Here is a 19,537-nt window from a genome sequence, read left to right as displayed (position 1 = left end):
TTAATATATCGGTGCCGACTCTCTCCAATTCCTCTATATTTTACATATCTAATATAATTTATTAATATTATCTTCATAAGAAATAAGTTAAAGAGTTAAATGAATTTGAATAATATTATTTGAGATCGATACTTGCATTTTAGTACAATCGATTTATCTCGATTCTGTAATCGAGATTTACTGAAGGTTGTGACGTAGAGTTCGGCTAGATTCGGTATTTTTCGGCTAAACTCGACGTTTAGTAACGGTGATGAAGTGTGGCAGTAGGGAGAGGATAACCTACAAAAATTCAGTGTTTTATATATATAAAAGAAATGTTTTACTGGGACTCATGGTATTCAATAAATGTTTAGTTCGTTGTTATCATCGTAAGAGAAATAATCGCGCCAACCTCGTTAAATTATTGTCATGGGCACCGTTACGTGTATTGCACCTATTAACATTGCAGTCATTAAATATTGTACGTATTTTTTTATATTCTGTATTTATCATAACAAAAATTATAGATACTTTCTATTATAATAGATATTATTATTAAATTATTTTTATATAAAATCAAATGTTTATAACAAGTATTGTTACCAACATATGTTTTCGTTTTTCAAATGTAGATATAAATTATGTTAATTATACTTGAGTTATATTCATATATATGATAATATATACGGACATAATTATATTTTGAATAAGTTCTCGATAAGATTATATTGAAATTGTATCTATTTTTAAAAGTCATCTTTGACCTATTTTTCAACTACAAGTTTCAAATCATTTAAATATGAAGTGACTGGAGTATTTTATTATAATGACAGTGAAATATGATATTTGTATTATGCATTACGAATTATATAAATTATTGAAATATTCTTTTTTATTATCTTATAAGATTATTAAATATCGTCGATATTTAATTAATTTATTTATGGTTTATTTTCAGGGGGTAAACGGAACGAAGTTTTAATCTTACCTACTAATGATTCTATAAGTTTAACTCTGGATACAGAACAGGTAATTTTTTATGATTTTTCTTTTTTTCCTTCTAATAATAAATATGTAAATTATATGCATTAATAATATTCATAATGAATATTTATTGCAGCTATGTACAAAAACAACTGTTATGCTCAGCAAAGATTTCAAAAAAGATCGCATATGGTTAAATGGAGTGTAAGCATTATTATTATTATTAATTTTATATCCTTAAACAAATCGTGGAATTACAGTTTTATATTATTTTAATATTATTTATTAATTTATTTCAGTGAAGAAGATATTAATAATCCCAGATTGCAAAACTGTTTGTACGAAAGTAAGTTCCTTAAATATCAATGGAATGATTTATTTTATATATGTGTGAAACTAATATTATAATAAATTTATTTTCTCAAGTTAGGAAAAGAGCGAAGCTTGTGAAAGAAATGATGAATTGGAGGCTTCATATTTGTTCAGAAAATAATTTTCCAACTGCATCCGGGTTGGCTTCCAGTGCTGCAGGATACGCGTGTCTCACTTTAGCTCTTGCTAAACTGTACAGAGTAAAGGTAATTTGTCTATTCAAATATAATTATGTTATTTTCTTTAACTCTTTGAGTGTTACGAATGCTTATATGAGTTCTTTAATATTAATGTTAAGAATGTAATGTCGATTCCTACAAAGTGTTTTGACCAAGAGTATTCACCGCTCAAAGAGTTAAATAAAATTTATTTTTTTATTTTTAATAAATTTATAATTTTAATTTATTGGACAAGGGTGATGTTAGTATCATCGCACGAATGGGATCTGGTTCAGCATGCCGAAGTACTCTAGGTGGTTTTGTGAGATGGCGTATGGGAAAATTTGAATATGGCACTGACAGCATAGCAGAACAAATAGCACCTGCATCCAGTTGGCCTGAAATGAGATGCTTAATATTAGTTGTGCGTATTCCTGTATTTTAAGATTTGTCCTTATATAAATTTAACGTTGTATTTAATGATAATTTTTAATTATTATTAATGTACATGCATTCAGGTGGACGACGACAAGAAAATGGTCTCTAGTGCTGTTGGGATGAAGAGAACCTGGGATACCTCTGAACTTTCACATTTCCGTGCTAAATATATTACACCTCAGCGAGCAGACCTATTACAATCTGCTATTCTGTCGAAAAACTTTAATCTTTTCGCTGAAATTACAATGAAAGAATCCAATCAAATGCATGCAGTGTGTTTAGATAGTTATCCTCCACTTGTATACATGAATAATATTTCTTTTGCAATTATAAATCTTATTCATTCGTATCATAACGTAATTGGAAACATAAAGGTATTACATATATGTTTATTTATAATAAAGATTATACGTTTCAATTGGATTCTATTGTAAAATTGAATTATAGGTAGCATATACATTCGACGCAGGACCGAATGCTACTTTGTATTTATTAGAGCAGAATGTTCCAGAAGTGATAGCAGTTTTAGATCATTATTTTCCGCCAGCTAGTAATAATTTGGACAATTATAAAAGAGGCATGCCTATTGAAACGGTACAATTATCACAGGTACATGGAACTGTTCATATTTTATTCCTGATTCTCAAATATGTATAAAATAAATAAAATATTTTTTTTACTTTCAGGATTTAATAGACAAAATTGATAATAAAGTTTACGAACCAGGTAAAATAAAATATATGATATACACGCGTATAGGGGACGGGCCTAAATATCTTGAATGTCCAAAAGATCATCTTTTAAATGATGAAGGTTTGCCTATAAGAAACGCAACTAACGTTCTTTTTTAGTAACAATCTAATATTTATTATTTATTATTAAGCAAATAAATATCAGTATTCGTTCTTTCGCACGAACATTTCATACGCACTTTATTGATACAAGGGACTTTATTGATACAAGGGACTTTATAGAATATACAATTTTTACAGAAAACATTGTTATAATAAATTTAGTACTACCTCATACATACACACACAATACACACATTTTTTTTAACAATTGCATGTAGGATGCATAAATTACAATTAATTAATTACAATTTAATAAATAAACTTAAGATTTTTTGCGTTCAACAGTTTGAATTTGCATTTTTTCTAATAATTGATATAAGGTTTTGTTAACAAATAATTAATTATTCCGAAAAATAATTGTTGATAATATAGGAAGTATGGATATCGACTGAACAAGTATAGTTATCGACCGAACAAGTAGGAGTATCGATCGAGCAAGAAAATAAATGATAAAACTTCGATTCGAATTCGATAGATGTCCCAGTTAGACGAGCGGGTTCTTTCACTTTGACGGTTGCCATTGCACAGTGCATTTTCAGTATGACGCTAGGTTCGGTTGGGTTAAGGGGTGAATGATTCGCGTTCGTTGTTCTATGAGAAGGACGTCGTGTTCTTATAGGTAGAGAGCACTGTACATCGAGATATAGGTAGGGAAGAGGAAAGGGACGGTGAGAGAGGACGAGGTGGAGGAGGAGGTGGAGGAGGGAGGGGTAAAAGGGGGCGGTAGGGGTAGTAGTTTCTGAGAAGGGATCAAAAGAAAGAAGGATGATGTTTAGATTATGCGACACAGTAGAGCCGGTTGTCTTTTGGGGTGATCCTTTTAAAATGTAATATTGACAATTGTTAGCCAACTAAAACTGTTCTTCTTGCTTGTTGGTGGTCCTTCACAAACGGAAGGAAGAAATTGTATTTGAAAGTGTATGAGGCTAAGTTATGACACGGTTCGAGCAAGTTAGAAGAGGTAGGAGTAAAGGCGTGTGGTGTGATAATAGGGACGACGGCAAGGACTGTTCCGTTTTCGTTCTCAGTTTCGCGCGGTTCGCGGATCCGACCACTGTTGCCGTTGCCATAGCCGTTCTTCCGTCCGATAATAATACCAATTTTTGCAAAACTTGTATGCAATATTACCCCGTATTTGCTTCCTCCTCCTCCTCCTCCTCATCTTCCTCTTCCTCTTGGTGGGTTGTGAAGGGCAACACGAGTCTAAAGTCATTAGAGTTACGGGGTAGGATTAGGACATAGGATAAGTTAAAAAGGTATTTGAAGAAGTCGCGGACTCGCCGGAGAACGTGGACCACACAGTCCATTGGACTGTGAAAAGGAGAAAGGAGGAGGAGGAGGAGGGGGAGAAGAAGGTGGTAGTAGAGGAGGGGACGAGGGGAGGGGAGGAGAAGCGCGAAAGGATGAATGAGAAGACAGAGTGCTGAGCGCACTCCTTGGTTCCTCGCGTCTCTTAACATTTGTGTGCTGCTTCGTTTCTTCCAAGAACGAGAGAAGCCCAATAGGACGAGTATATAAGGTTCTTTCGGAGAGAAAAAAAAGGAAAAGAAAAAGATAGAAACGACTAACCGAAGACAACGACCTGTGGGGACGACGAAGAGGTGGAGGAGGAGGAGGAGGAGGAGGAGGAGGAGGAATTGTATGCGAAATCGAGCGAGATGTGGGATCTTTGGTGTGCCTTCTTACTACCGTGTCTACTAACTTGAATGCGTGATTATTCCTTTCGCCTGAGCGGTTGGCCGTCCACCAACCTAAAGCTACGTTCACAAACAATTTCTACGTTTTTTTACGTCGAACCGAATCCAAGCGGTTGATGAGAACCGATCGAGTTCGATCGTCCAATCAGCTGTCGGGTATGTTTAACATTTATTTATATAATACTCTTCTTCTTCCTCTTCTTCTTTTTTTATTCTTATTCTTTTTCTCCATTTTTTTTTCTCTTATGCTTCTATTATTTTTCTTTTTTTTTGTAATTTAAAAAGATATTTAAAAAAGACGTACCTTTTGGCATAATATCGTTATCATTTATGCAACGATAGATCTATGTGAAGTCGCATTTAAATCTAACACGAAAGAGCGCGGCGGTGCATTCTCTTAACGCACGTGGGGTAAATGGAAGGTGAAGGTAAACGAAATAGCTCGAGGATTCGACTTTTTATTTCCTTTCCTTTGATTCGTTCATTATACAGGGTGTTTCGATCGAACATTATCTTCGTTTTATTATTTTATACAATAATTAGATTCATTTTGATTTATCATTGAGATATAATTAATCATTGATCGTGATTTTTACTTATCGTCATTTCATAATTTTACCATACCAAGAGTACAATAAATTCTCTTATAACGTGCCGAAAATATGGCCGACACTTGGTTTCGTACAAACGCGAATTCATGCAATACCAATTCAACGTGCAATTATACATTTTATATTGGAATTTGTTGTATTCAATATTATATCAAAATTCAATACACTATATAGAATAATTTCAACTACATTTCGTGATCGTTGATATTAAAGTTAATCGTTTCGAAAAATTATACACATATACATATATATATATTTTTTTCTTTTCTTTTCTCGATGTATAATTTTGTGAAATCGTAATAAAGAAAAAAAGAAAAAAAAAGAAAAACATATAATAAAAGAAAAAGTACAAATATAAATTGTGGTCCAAGAGAAATAATTATGCACGAAGGTTTATAAGATACACGCGAGATAAATACAATATATCTATGCACACATATCTATATATATATAAATGGCATATGTATCGAAGGTTCCTTCCTTTTCCTTTGTTCCGAGCTTGGAAACCTGTGTGAGAGCACCTTGACGCGTTCAGGTGTGCGCTCGAGATGCGCGCGCGCGCAAAAATGCATCCTCTGTCGTGGTGATTGAACTCGGCATCGTGATGCCGATACAGATGCGCATAGGGGATATGTCTGTATGAACAAAGCGTACATAAGGGATCTACATTAGAGATAGAACATATTCTATTTGTCTTATACCATTAGATTCAAATTATTTTCCTATTCTTTTTATTTTTTTTTTATTCTTTTTCTTTATTGACCAGTGATCTTTTAATTTCAATCGAAATTCGTCATCTTTTTATTTCACTTATATTTGTATTATTTCCTTATTTTCTTTTTAATTGTATATTATTGTGTGTAATTTTTCTTTTCTATGCAATTAAATAAATGATTAATTTATTTGTACATTTTTATATAATTAAGGAATCATCGATTATATTGAATCTATGATTCGTTCTTCTGTTATACCATAAGTTCATAATGGCGAATATAATTTTTCTTTTTTCTTTTTTTTTTTTATATAAGAAAATGAAAGTAATGCAATAATTATGAATATATATATAGATTATTATACTAAATTTGGTGAGATCGCGATTACTCAGATGAATTCGCAGGACGATGAGATACGGGCTACGTGTACGTGACCTTGAATTCGGGGCCACTTGTAGCACGTGTTTCATCCACTACCCCCGTATCTGCTACATGCGAGTCAGATTTTACACATATGCTTTAAGAATTGTACTAACTCGTGATCGAATCACGAGACATGATTCAGAATTAATCGATCTTGAACGATACTCTTAAACAGACTAATTACATTTTTTTCTATTTACTTGTAAATCCTAATTTCAACATTTTTCTTTGTAAAACGTAAAGAGAAAAAAAACAATTGTTCTCAAAGATTGTTTCACTTTCATTTAATTATAATTAGAATTCAAATCCCTTTGTTAATAATCCTACACGATGTACGTGCGAAAGATAATGATTTGATATTTTAAAAAAAAGAACAAGATATACAATTTTAAAAATGAAATGAATATTATATTTTGGATTATTAATTTTGCATGGACATTAATAATTTAATATTTGACTTATGTTAGTTTATCATATTAGAAAATTTGTGATTGTGGGGGGTGGGGTCTTAGAAGTGTCATTTAAAATTGACCATAGGAACACGTGTGATTTTTTTAGCGAGACTGGACGAACGAGATCGAATGAAGCTGGAAGAAGCATGCCCTCTAAGAAGCAGTATAATCTCGTGCATAATGACGAGTACGATACACGAATACCGCTACACAGCGAGGAGGCTTTTCACCGTGGAATCATCTTCCACGCCAAGGTAATAATCACGACCATGATATATTTCCAATAGGCCAATCATATTTTCCCTAATAATAATTAATCATCGTGTATAATATCACCCTTTCTTTTCTGGGGTGTTTGATAATCCCAACCTGAGTTCTTTTACTTTTTCTTTTAACCAAGAAGAAGAAGAAGATGAGAACTTCCATCAATCATAGTTTTATTTTCCATCGATCGTAATTTACAATAAACCAGGAACACACACTTGCATAATTTTTTTGCAAATATATTTATAAATATATAAATATGCATATGTATGTTTTATGTATACACATAATATTGCAATTTAATAACTCATTCGTATAGATTTATAATAATTCGATTCAACGATGCATCTTCTTACACTTTCAACTTGTATCCTGATTTATCATGATACAAGGGAATAGAGTAGAATATTCATAAATTATTCAAATCAATTAATATTATCGGATTGTTACTATCAGATTATCTTCTTGATATCAAGATAAATAAATTACTTAGATAAAAAAAGAAGGGACCAGACATTCGACTAGATTAGGTTTGATTTAGGCTACTTGAATTGATTCAAATCAGCTGATACGAAACAGACCGATCCAATCAACGTGTTCAGATCACCAGAGTTGGTTTTACGACAAGTAAAAGAAGAAAGATTATCTCGGGGTTTGACTTAATGGGATATTAGGATAATAGTAAAGGGTTTTACACATTTTTTTTTTATAGAAAATAGAAAATATATTATTTCGAGAGGATATTCGCGCATGGTGCAACAACCAAGGAGGAGGACGGCAACGACACGAGATATTTTCGGACTATGCCGGTACCGTCGTGATGACGTCATTGTACAAGTGTTTATTTCAGTAGTACACGTTCCAAGAAAGGTCGAAGCTTTTGTGCGCTCGACTTTAAAGCTCATAAAGCTCTCCTTAACTCTCTTTCTCTATCTTTTTCTCATTCGTTTTTACCTAACGCACATTACATACATACGTGTATACGTTAACATATGTACATTCCTTTTTCGTTTGGATAATTCATACAGACAGACAGGTAGACAGAAACATTCGTAAATTTCTTCGAAATTCGAATGAGAATAACCGCGAATTCATTTTTAGTTTGAACAAAATTAGGGGGGGGAACAAAAATAAGTTCGATATCTTTGGAATATTTGAATCGATTTCATTTTTGTTGTTACACGTATTGTCAGAATCAAAATAAGAACTTGCAGTAAGAAGAAGAAGAAGAAGTAGAAGAATAAAAGAAAAGGTGAGGAAGAGGAAGAGGAAGAGGAAGAGGGGGTTCACTTTATCTATTCGCGAGGGTTTATAAGAAAAATTGTGTATTCCTAGGTAAAACGAGTCACTTTAACGTCGAACTATCGATCGTTAATTCACGAATAAAAAGAATAGTAGTAGTAGCAATAGTAATAGTAGTAGTAGTAGTAATAGTAGTAGTAGTAGTATTGTGGAACTAGCAAATGCTAAAGCAATAGCAGCCACCTTTTCAGTCCTTGCGATTTTTCTTACTCGTATACATATACATATGTGGGAGAACTACCACGTGCAACTAGAAACGCTCGAACACGTGGCCCGGTCGTAGCTTCAATGGGGGATTCTAAATACGGATTGTTAGAGGTGCTCAATATATGTGTATGAAAGAAAGAAATACGTTCGTTGATCCAAAAGAAACTTTGGAACGCGGAAACACGAATCTGCTGTTATCTTTTTGTTTCTTCTTTTTTTTATTTATGTAATATGTTAACATATTTGAGAACGAGACATTTTTCCTTGCTAATCCATAACCCCGAGGGCTTCACCTATTCAAGTATTCAATATTTTTCAATTGTTTATTGTTCGCGTCGGTAATTTAACAAAATCATTCTCTCACGTGAAATATTTAATTTTAATAACATAGGAACATTTGTTAACGCCGACAACAAAATGATAATAAATGTTAGCATTTAATTATAAATATATTCTAAACACATAATTTTTAATGTGTGTGTGTTCATTTATTTGATTTGATTTTATTTTTATTCTTTCAGTTCATCGGTTCTATGGAGGTACCACGACCAACTAGCAGAGTTGAAATCGTAGCAGCGATGCGAAGGATTCGCGTGAGTTAGCATAATTTATTCAATTATAAGATTTTCTTTTCGTATGTATATATATATATACAACGATTTTGTCATTTTGTTAAATATTTTTTGATTAGTACGACTTTAAGGCGAAAGGGATTAAGAAAAAGAAAGTGACGTTGGAGGTATCGGTCGACGGGTTGAAGGTCATGCTCCGGAAGAAGAAGGTATGTATACACGCATGCACACATGTGTATGTATATATATAAGTATACATTTACATTACGTTCTCAAATGATGTGCCATTTCGCAACTAAAAACGAAGTGGCGATTTAGAACGAGAAATGGATTTTGGATACTTGCCACGAGTGTATTCGTGTCAATGGGGGACGAGGAGGGGGACGGGGAAGACGAGTCTTTTCACAAAAAATATCTATTATAAGTTATTAATATTTATTCTTTTCTTTTTTTTTCTTTTTTTTTTTCCTAGAAAAAACAACAGTGGATGGAAGAGAACAAAATGTATCTGATGCATCATCCAATTTACAGGTGAGAGACATAAATTACATTATCATATTTTATTTTTCGTATCAATTCGTTTAGAATAATAATAATAATAAATAAATAAATAAATAAATAAATAAAGAAATATAGTATTATATTTAAATTTGATAATTTCGTGGTTTGTTGTTATAAATTTTCAGGATATTCTACGTCTCCCATGACAGTCACGACTTGAAAATATTTAGTTACATAGCTCGCGACGGTAGTAGTAACACATTTAAATGTAACGTCTTCAAATCGAGTAAAAAGGTAAGATAATTAATTCCTTAGATCATTATCGAACTACGACGAGTTTCTAATATCGAATAATAGTCATTAAAATAGTAAGCAGTAAGTAACACTTAGGCAACATTTAATAAAATCAGCTTGTACAACGTTTCCGTTTTATGGATGGGGGAAATCAAATGCAAAACCATGTCTCTACCTATTTACTTCTATGTATTACATGTATATGTGTAGAGACAATTAACCACCTGACTGTGTAACACATTCGTCTTGGCTAACTATCAATTCTCGTCACACACACATTCATTCCCTATAAATAAAAATAATTATACGCATTCTCGCGGGGTGCTTTAAAGAAAGAGAGAAAATATTAAATTGAGACTTCTAACATTTTTCTCTCCTTTCTTTCTTTCTTTCTTTTTTTTTTCTTTTCTTTTCTAATTTTTCTTTCCTTCCTCGCGATTAGATTTACCCTATTCGTATAAAGGTAATTTATGACATCACCTAACTCCGTCATTCTATCGAGTGACTCAAAAAAAAAAAGAAAACAGAAGTAATAAAGAAAGTTCCTTTTACGTGCACGCCATACTCGAAACAACATCGGTGCAATATCAAACTTTGCTTCTATTCGTAAAGTAAAGGAAGTTAGTTCTTTTTTTTTTCCTATTAAGAAAAATCTCCTTTGTTTTTTATTCCTTTCTTTTTTATTAACTCAGACGAGATGATCAGGAAGATTAAAAATTTCGAAAGATAAGTTTGTGATATTTGAAAAGATTCTTCTTTTTTTTTTTATTTGTTCGAATGATACGATGAGAATATAGTGACGTTTTAAAGAGACACCTGTACTAAATTCGATACTTGAATGATATTTTTTTTGTATTGAATTACGAGAAGAAGTGGTCGAAATTCATACACGGAATTTCAGACATTGAGAATAGACAGAGAAAGTGAGAGGAAGGCTAAATGTATATTCGTGTGTGTGTGTGAGAGAGAGAGAGAGAGAAGATATTAATGCACTTATAAATAAACCAGAGGAAAAATCAGCTCACCACGAGCCGGTTCACATTGTGCTTCGTGCTGCCGAATCGAACACTCTTCTTCTTCTCACTCGGTATTTCTGGACGAACTCGGTTACTCCAATTTTACTTTAACATAAGTGTTAGCCTAATTTTTCAGTGTATTTATTAGTGTGAGAGAAAAGAAGAGGACACCGTTATAACAACTTACGTTGTGTTTGAGAACATTGACGTGTAGGAAAAAGAACAAAAAAAAAATCCATATATATTTTTAAACAAGTTATAAAGTGTTTACGTTACCACTACTACTCGTCATTTCGTGCTGTCAAAAGTGTTTAGTATAACATTCTTCGATGATCTCTGATATAATATATCTTTTTAATAACCCTTTTTCTATATATCCGAACGATTATCAATTGAAAATCATAGAGATTTTAAGTAGTTATTGAACTAAAAGATTTGTCCAAACCTTTTTCTTTTCAATCGTGAATCGATCAATTGCAAAAAGTACTTTTTTTAATTTTATTTTTAATTTTTTTTCAAGAACCCCGATACTATGGAACACAATTTAGGAAATTTTGATATAGGTAACACACATCCATGTATATATATATTATATAATTATTAATTACTAATAAATACACAGGCCAATAGAATGGTTACTATAATTAAATATCTTTATTAATAATTTTGTTAAAGGTAACCCCATGGTCACTTAGTTGCCAACCCAATATCATGATCATACCTTATGTTGTATATATTTATATAGATGCGTGTCGGAAAGAAAGGGTTGTTAAAAACGATAATGAAAGTGTGAGAAGAGATAAATAAATGTGTTGTTTGTTGGCAGTGTTGAAAATGTTTGTGTAATCGAATCGTTGGATGGTAGTATCGCGTTATATATCGGCTATAGTTTCGAAGGAAGTTACGAGCGAAACGATTTATCGATTCTTTTGCCATCGGCTAAAGAAAGAAGAAGGAAGGAGTTCACCGATGGAAACGGTGTTAGGTAGCCATGCATTTTAACCCCTTATACCAGTTTCTTCCTTCTTCGTATACTCATTATTTTTTTATCTCTTTGCATTGTTCAATTATCGTTTTTTTTCTTTCTTATTTTCTTTTTCTTCTTCATATTATATTTTAAACGATGATTTAATCATTAATTGCAAAGATTGATCTTATATTTGTTGTAATATAATCATAGTTATATATATTTTATTTATTTTTTCTTTTTAGTTAATTTCAAATGTAACATTTATTTTTTTTTTTTAGGACGCGTACGATTTATTATTTTTTTCTTTGGCTTCATCAATATCATAGTCGTTTTAATAAGAAAAAAAATGTTAATTAAATATTTAGATGATTACAAAGAATTTTATAATTAGAGTGTTAGGGAGGGGGAGCATGAAACGAGAATATAAAAAAGTAATGTGTATAGAAAAGATATGCATAGATATATTCGTTGTGGTCTTGCTTTTGCGTGTATGCGTTAGTTCTGCTTGTTATTCCAAACGACTGTGTATCCGGCATACAAATAAACCGAGATTGTTTACTCTCATAGCATCGGGAGAGATAATTTATTTGGTACTCTCGTGAATATACACCTCTAATTCCAAGACTTATCTCGTGCTGTTTAATCTTATTTGCGTATAGGAAAAAATTATATCTATTCTATTAGATAAAAAAAAAGACATATATGGTATGATAAAAATTTGTAAAGGGATAGAAAAGAACAGGACGATAGTTATGGTTCAATTTTAAATCAAATAAAATAGTTGTGTTGTATACAATGTGAAAAATGGGCAAATGAAATTTTCATAAAATGCAGAATTTTATTATTTTAATTATTTATTAAAAGAAGATGAATTGTTTTTTGTTAAACGAATAAAAATCATTAATCTGTGGGAATAATTTGAAGTAAATGAATTATTTGTTTGTAAAATTGGTAATACAGAAATCTGTTAGAAAATCGATAACCATAATTTTATCCAATATGAGGTGTAAAATCGTTCGATTGCAAATTAAATATTAGATTAGATTAACCAGAACGAAATGTTGAAAAATTGGACGAAGAATACGAACGCCGGCGTTAATTCAACGACCTTGGCAAATCCTATTTCCGGTGGTACTTCATCTCCGAACCATTCTGCAGTTCCGGAATGCGAAAATTCTCTGAAACCACGTAAAAAGCTTTCCTTTAAAGAACCGGAAACAATTTTGAATCATTTAAAGTTAAGGAGACCGTTCGTTCGAACTAAAAGTGCATCATCGTTGCAACCGATTCGTTCTGCTTCGGTTGACGTTAACATCGATGAAAATCCTTTTGAGGATGAAAACGACGAATACGAGGAACTCGAGGTAAAGACAATAATACAAATTTTTATTTAGTTAACAAGCATCGTAGAAAATAAACATTGCAAATGTTCCTGATTTGAACAACAATTTCAATAGAGAACGTTTATAAAAATGATGTTAATCCTTTCGTTACGAGTGTCTACTATAATCAGCAAGAAGATTCTACTTTACCTTCTATTCAATTCATATTTAAATTAATCCTATTAAAAAATATATTTTAAATACGCGTAATATATAAAATAATTCGCCAAGGTGTTGTACAAGTTGAAAAACCTTTCGTAACGAAAGGAATTCTCATAAAATTACATTATAATATACGTTATCAGAAACTCGTCGTAAATGTTAATCTCAAATGTAAATAGAATAATACGATTTTTCAATTAAATTCAAAGAGTTTGATTTTATCAGAGCCAAGCGATGAGGGTTGTTAGAACCGTTGGCCAAGCATTCGAGGTGTGCCATAAATTAAGTGTAAATAATGCTAACGACGATGCTAGAGATCGTGGGGAAAAGGAAAAGGAAAAGGATCATAGCAACGAGAACCATCGTGACGTTTACGAGGAACAAGATGAAAATACTTTAGAACAATCGCAACCATCCCCGTTGACGTTGCACAAAGGTATATAGAATTATTTTATTTTGTAATATATTTAATACATAATATAATATAATATAAATATATATATATATATATATACGTGTGATATAATTACAGACATATCGTTGTTGGGAGAAGCAGAGGATTTGATACAAGAACAATCTTCGGTGTCATGTTTTTTAAGATCTCACGATGTTCCAGTAACAACAGCTTCTACCTCACCTATTAGACAATCGCCATCGGTATAAAATAAATTAATTTATTTAATTGATAATAAAATAAACTAAGACATTTTGTGTTCGAACAAACATTTAAATATATTTTTAATGTATTCCAATAGGGTACAGTAGCATCCGATTGTGGAGGTGGGGGTGGTGGTGGTTTATTGATAGGAGGCGAGTTAACTGCACTCAAACACGAGATACAACTTTTACGAGAAAGATTAGAGCAACAGAGTCAACAAACCAGAGCTGCAGTAGCTCATGCAAAACTTCTACAGGATCAGCTTGCAGCAGAGACCGCTGCACGCATCGAGGCTCAGGTAATAAAGTTAGATATAAATTTGACGATTGGGGTTTTGGGGAAATTAACTTTGTGTCGATAAACTATTACTACACCGAGAAGTTAAATAAATAAACGATATCACATTTTTATTGATCTATTTAAACGTTACTAATAATAATAATTAAATATTTGTTCATTTAGACGCGAACGCATCAATTGTTAGTGCAAAACAAAGAATTGTTGGAACATATAGGAGCATTGGTTGGTCATCTCAGGGAACAAGAACGTATATCCAGTGGCCATATAAATACGCAATCACAAATGTTGTCTGCATCATCTAATACGACGACGACGACGACAACGACGACAACTGCGACAAATCATCAACAGTCATCAACCATTCCTGATTTACCTAATCTCGGCCAGGTAACGTTCTACCGAATCCCATGAAACGAAAACAAAAAAAATGGGGGACCAGCAAATCTCATTCGTCTGACGCCTACTGTGCACAACAACGTTGCATTTCCCATTAACGTTTTTTAACCCGATGCATTTTGTAATTGTTTTTTTTGTTTTTTTTTGTTGTTTTATTCATCACCGTAACAGTCTTTTGTATCGAGAGTCTTCGTCTTCGTCTTCTTCTTCTTCTTCTTCTACCTTTTCTTTTTTTTTTTAACTTTATAATAAAACAATTTACATACAACTTTATACGTTTTGCATCCAACAACAACAACAACAATAAGAACGTCGTATATGTCCTCTCTCTTAAATTCCGAGTAAAAAATTTGCTATGCGATCAACGTTAACTAAAAATATGTGTTGCTCTTGAATGAATATTATGCGATATACCGTATTGTATTGTGTCTTTTAGTTTAACGTTTTATTTGTTCACGATCGAATCAAAGGATTTACGCGTTTACGCGTACGCATTGTTTTGTTACTTTAGTCGAATAAAACGCGTACGGCATGCCGCTTGCAAACAAACAAACAACCAACCAACCAACCAACCAACCAACCATCAACCAACGAGGACAGGTTTTTCCTTCATTCAACGTTTGAAAAACAACGGAGAATGTTCTTTTGTTTTGTCGAGAGAGAAAGAGAGAGAGAAACTCTAAAATAGTTTTAAATATTCGTTTCTATTTTACATTAGAGCTCTTTCTTGGTATAGAAGTTAAACGTCGTGGAATTTCTAAACAAAACTTCTTTACCACTAACAATATTTTCTTTAACAACGTTTTACGAGACAGATGCACGCAGCATATTGTCGATTTATCTATCATCCAGAGCCAACTATGTTTATATATATACTTGACCATCATCATTTTCATCATCATTTTCATCATCATCATCATCATCGTCGTTATCATCATCATCGACATACACACATACACACTCATACAAATATTCCAATACACATTTTGGAAGATTTTGATCAATGTTTTTGCTTACTACCGATCAAAATCTTCTCCCGATAAAATGTTGTTCGTGAAAATGGTGAAATATTAAAAGCTAAACCGCTAATACAATAATTCTGCTAAGTGCCAGTATGACGGTGTTGTCCGACAGGTCTTCGCACAAGATTATGGACTTCTCGCAAGCAATAAATGCTAGGTAATGTCTTTTGTTTTTTTTGCTTGATCGTTTATTAATTGAAATTAATCAAACAAAATGGTGATAATCGTTTTTCTTTCTTTTTGCTTTTATGTTTTAATATATCAATGTTTTTTTTTTCGAATTTTCTTTGTTTTCTTTTTTCTTTTTTGTATACTATTATCGTATACGTGTACGTGTATGTATAATAAATATTAATAAATGTTACAGTTTCGGTATGTGTGAGTTTCATTTGCACGGAAACTGTATACAGGAAAGTACTACGTCCTGAATTTTAATGAAATTAAATGAATTTTAATAAATATTAGTTTTATCGAATTTACGACGTGTAATAATATTTGATCTTATCAAACAGTGTTGCCAACGAAGCGGAGAACAAAGTTTATCTTGGGAATCGGATCCATCGGCTTTTACATATTGCCCATATTCTATGGATTCTTTGTATCATCCTGGTAGTCTCGGTGTTATGGGAATTCAAGGAAACAACAGTTCTACGGATCAATTACATTTCCAAGCGCAATTAATGGAAAGACTTCATAATATAAGTCCGTACCAAAGTCAAAGATCACCATACGGTACGCCGTCACCATACGCGATGCAACCAGCAGGATTTTTATTGTCTCCTAATTCCAGGCCATCCGTAAGTCAAGAATTTCCATAACAACGCAATACAAACGTTTATTCAAATCTCTGGTATGCATTATTGGTATGTGCATTCACATGGTACGTTGTTTTGTTTTATCTTTGCAGAACTCGGCGCAACTTTCACCAAATTCAATATCACTGAGAGTCTCTCAACCCAATAGTTTCACTCCGTCACCTGTTATGAATCACAAATTGGATAATTACAGGACAACAGCTACGAGCATCGCGGAAAATGCGGATATTCAACAAGCGTCGTTCATTAAACCGTTACCTTGTAAGGCCAATGATCACAATTCCTCATCGTTAGATATTAATAAGATCAAACAAGAACGTTATTATAGTCAAGATGAGATACCACCGATAGTTTTGGATCCACCACCGCAAGGCAAACGTACGGACGGGGGTACCATTGTCAAAGAACTGCCCATCAAAGAAAATTCTTTAAATCCTAATAACGAAAAAGGACAAGTTCAGAAAAAATTAACCGCTATGTTACGTTCCCCTGGTCCACCACCAACTCGGACAACCAGTGCTCGTCTACCACCGAGAAATGATTTAATGAGTCAGGTCAAAAGGACAACTTGGGCACGTCATACTACGAAATAATTGACATACACATATATTTCTTTTTTCTTTTTTTTTCTTAAGACTTTAAACGAATAACGTCGTTAGTCTTGTATTTCACTTGTGCCAAAGGAATTATGCACAGCAACGGTCGCGCCAAGTTTTTTTAAATATGTAAATAAATCCTTTGTATTACCCTGTCGAGAAAAAGAGACGAACATGCGGACGGATATAGATTATTATTTGTATATACATTGAGAACAAAAAAAAAAATACACGTGTATTTTTTTGGCACATAGATTTGCGAGGGATAATGAATTTCTTCTTCTTCTTCTACTTCTACTTTTTTCTTTTTTTTTAAATAAGAAAAAAGACGCGTACAAGAGATGATTAATCTGGTTAATATTATTCCTCGGGCATGTCTATATCGTCGACATATGTAGGCAGTAATCACTTATTTCGTGCTACTGGATGCGTGCTGATGCCTTTTAACACCCATGAGTTAATAAAGTCGGCTTGTATTCATTAGTAGAAATATCATTGCGAATTCCGTTTCCATCAAACAGTACCTTGGTGAATCTTGGTAAAGACGGTACACACTTGAAATCCGTTGAATAATCTCGTTATGGTAATATCATTTTTCAAAAAAATAATAATAATTATAAATCATCGATTATCATCGGACAAATATATTACAAATTCGAACGTAGATTTTCTTTCTTTTTTTTTTTTATTGTTAATCGGTGTCGTATCTTTCGTAAAATTGACGTTAATTATAATATAACGCGCGAAAACGAAGAAGGATAACAATTTAACTGAGAGATTATTTTGTGTAAATCAATAATATGGAAAGAAAAAGATTACCCGGTATATTGAGAAGAGTAAGTAGGATATATTTTTATATTAACGCATTGTTGACCGGTCGCAGATCAGTATTTAAAGGAAAAAGTTTGAAGTCTCAATAATTAACATTCATTTTTATAAATTACATTTTGTTTAATGTATTTTAAATTGTTACATTTCAATAAATGCGAATCAATTTCCTTCAAGCTTTTTCCTGACAACTAAGAGACCACGTTTTACAAATAAAATACTCACCGATATATATTAAATCATTATTAAAATAATTTCATTAATATATTGTTACATTTTTTTCACGTACAATTAGAAAATAATAACCGACTGACTGATAAGGAAATAAAATTCTAAATAATAATTGCTGGTCAACGATGGAAATAAGATTGAACGTTAAGATAAATATTACAAATTTGTTATTATCTATCCTTGACTGAACATTCCCGAAGCTTTCGATTTCCATTGAACATAATTAAATGAAATTAGAAGGTGTGTGGGTGGGATCGCGTGAGAGAAACGAAGGATAATCGAATATGGTATTAGATAAATCCTTAGGGTATAGGCTTAATGTTTTTTAGAATGCTCGATCGTGTTATCGTTAATATCATTGAAAAAGAAACGATGTAAAATAAAATGTGAATGCTCATGGGGATTACTGGACAAATTATATTACATGCATAATTCTAGTAATAATTTTACTTGAAAAACAAACATATGTATTACACGTATCTTCCTTCGTTTCTTTCTCCCCCTACAAACTTCCCCACCTTCTCGATTTCAAAAAAAAACACAAACCCCTTGTTGGAAACTTTGAGTAGAAAACAATACTACTGTTATCTGTTTTATTCGACTTAGGTGATTCTTTTTTTTTCGGGGGTTTGTTAAGAAATCGCGTGTCGCACGTATGTTTAATAGAAAATACGACGATTATTATGGAACTGAAGGGTGGAGTCTACAAAAAAGGACGAACGGTTTTATAAGGGTGTGGCAGCGTCGCGATCGTTTATACGTGCGTCTCGGTATTTTTCTCACATTTGTAACATTAACGATTAATTATCTTCATTTTTGAATGGATCATTTAACAAGTTGCACATGTTTTTTCTCAGTCGATAGTTTCACAATTCTCTTGATGTCATTTTTATGTAATATATCGTTAACATTATTTAATTATTATATTAATTAACGAACACACAGGGTCAAAGGAAAAAATAATTAATATTCTAGGAAAAGATTGTTAGATAAAGGAATATTCGTGTAATAAAAAATAATTTTATTTTGTAATATCACTAACGAGAGGACATTAAAAAAACCTCAGAATTACGTTTTACCAGAGATTAAATCTAACACTCTTTTAGGTTTCATTTTTATTTTCTTTTTTCTTCTTTTTTTTTAGTTTGATTAGAGAGGTGGTAGGACAAATTATAGTTCATTGAAACGAAAGGTTCGTCCGATACACTAACATAAGAGTAGCAGAGATAAACCGATATCGAATAGAAGGTGTAAGAAGGGTGAAATAGGTGCGGTTAGAAGGGTTTGAAAGAAAAGGTTGTCCACTACCGGTATGTTGTCAGTTAGTTCAGTTCCATCGA

At 32.3% G+C, this 19,537-nt stretch overlaps 2 protein-coding genes across 4 annotated transcripts; both read left to right on the top strand.

Annotated features, from left to right (window-relative positions):
• The first annotated feature begins 222 nt into the window (after window positions 1–222).
• On the top strand, window positions 223–2,955 carry LOC106789135 (diphosphomevalonate decarboxylase). Its single transcript, XM_014753085.1, has 9 exons — window positions 223–460; window positions 938–1,008; window positions 1,100–1,167; window positions 1,263–1,309; window positions 1,390–1,541; window positions 1,750–1,917; window positions 2,012–2,305; window positions 2,379–2,540; window positions 2,618–2,955. The coding sequence occupies exons 1-9, from the start codon at window positions 409–411 to the stop codon at window positions 2,780–2,782; spliced, it is 1,179 nt and encodes a 392-aa protein (XP_014608571.1). The 5' UTR covers window positions 223–408; the 3' UTR covers window positions 2,783–2,955.
• A 1,492-nt stretch (window positions 2,956–4,447) lies between these two features.
• LOC106789141 (carboxyl-terminal PDZ ligand of neuronal nitric oxide synthase protein-like) lies at window positions 4,448–19,116 on the top strand. 3 transcript variants are annotated; one of them, XM_014753102.1, is made up of 13 exons: window positions 4,448–4,638; window positions 6,788–6,935; window positions 8,976–9,047; window positions 9,146–9,235; window positions 9,499–9,557; window positions 9,713–9,821; window positions 13,577–13,787; window positions 13,884–14,008; window positions 14,107–14,307; window positions 14,472–14,696; window positions 16,240–16,524; window positions 16,635–16,803; window positions 16,871–17,198. In XM_014753102.1, the coding sequence occupies exons 2-13, from the start codon at window positions 6,828–6,830 to the stop codon at window positions 16,891–16,893; spliced, it is 1,677 nt and encodes a 558-aa protein (XP_014608588.1). In that variant the 5' UTR covers window positions 4,448–4,638; window positions 6,788–6,827; the 3' UTR covers window positions 16,894–17,198. The 3 variants fall into 3 exon arrangements, with proteins under 3 accessions (XP_014608588.1, XP_014608586.1, XP_014608587.1); XM_014753100.1 differs by having other exon boundaries at window positions 16,635–19,116; XM_014753101.1 differs by lacking the exons at window positions 4,448–4,638; window positions 6,788–6,935; window positions 8,976–9,047; ... (1 more) ...; window positions 9,499–9,557; window positions 9,713–9,821 and adding exons at window positions 11,525–11,822; window positions 12,846–13,171 and having other exon boundaries at window positions 16,635–19,116.
• Window positions 19,117–19,537: the final 421 nt, after the last annotated feature.

Source organism: Polistes canadensis, unplaced genomic scaffold (assembly GCF_001313835.1).
Source record: "Polistes canadensis isolate GaletaPanama2010 unplaced genomic scaffold, ASM131383v1 scaffold_165, whole genome shotgun sequence".
Taxonomy (NCBI): Eukaryota; Metazoa; Arthropoda; class Insecta; order Hymenoptera; family Vespidae; genus Polistes; species Polistes canadensis.
This window is presented reverse-complemented; position numbering and strand designations above follow the sequence as displayed.

Coding starts and splice junctions, on each gene's coding strand:
- LOC106789135 (XM_014753085.1), top strand. CDS start 409: ATGGGCACCGTTACGTGTATTGCACCTATTAACATTGCAGTCATTAAA. Junction 1,009..1,099: donor TAACTCTGGATACAGAACAG/GTAATTTTTTAT, acceptor TATTTATTGCAG/CTATGTACAAAAACAACTGT. Junction 2,541..2,617: donor AAACGGTACAATTATCACAG/GTACATGGAACT, acceptor TTTTACTTTCAG/GATTTAATAGACAAAATTGA.
- LOC106789141 (XM_014753100.1), top strand. CDS start 6,828: ATGCCCTCTAAGAAGCAGTATAATCTCGTGCATAATGACGAGTACGAT. Junction 9,558..9,712: donor ATGCATCATCCAATTTACAG/GTGAGAGACATA, acceptor ATAAATTTTCAG/GATATTCTACGTCTCCCATG. Junction 14,697..16,239: donor ATTTACCTAATCTCGGCCAG/GTAACGTTCTAC, acceptor CTTATCAAACAG/TGTTGCCAACGAAGCGGAGA.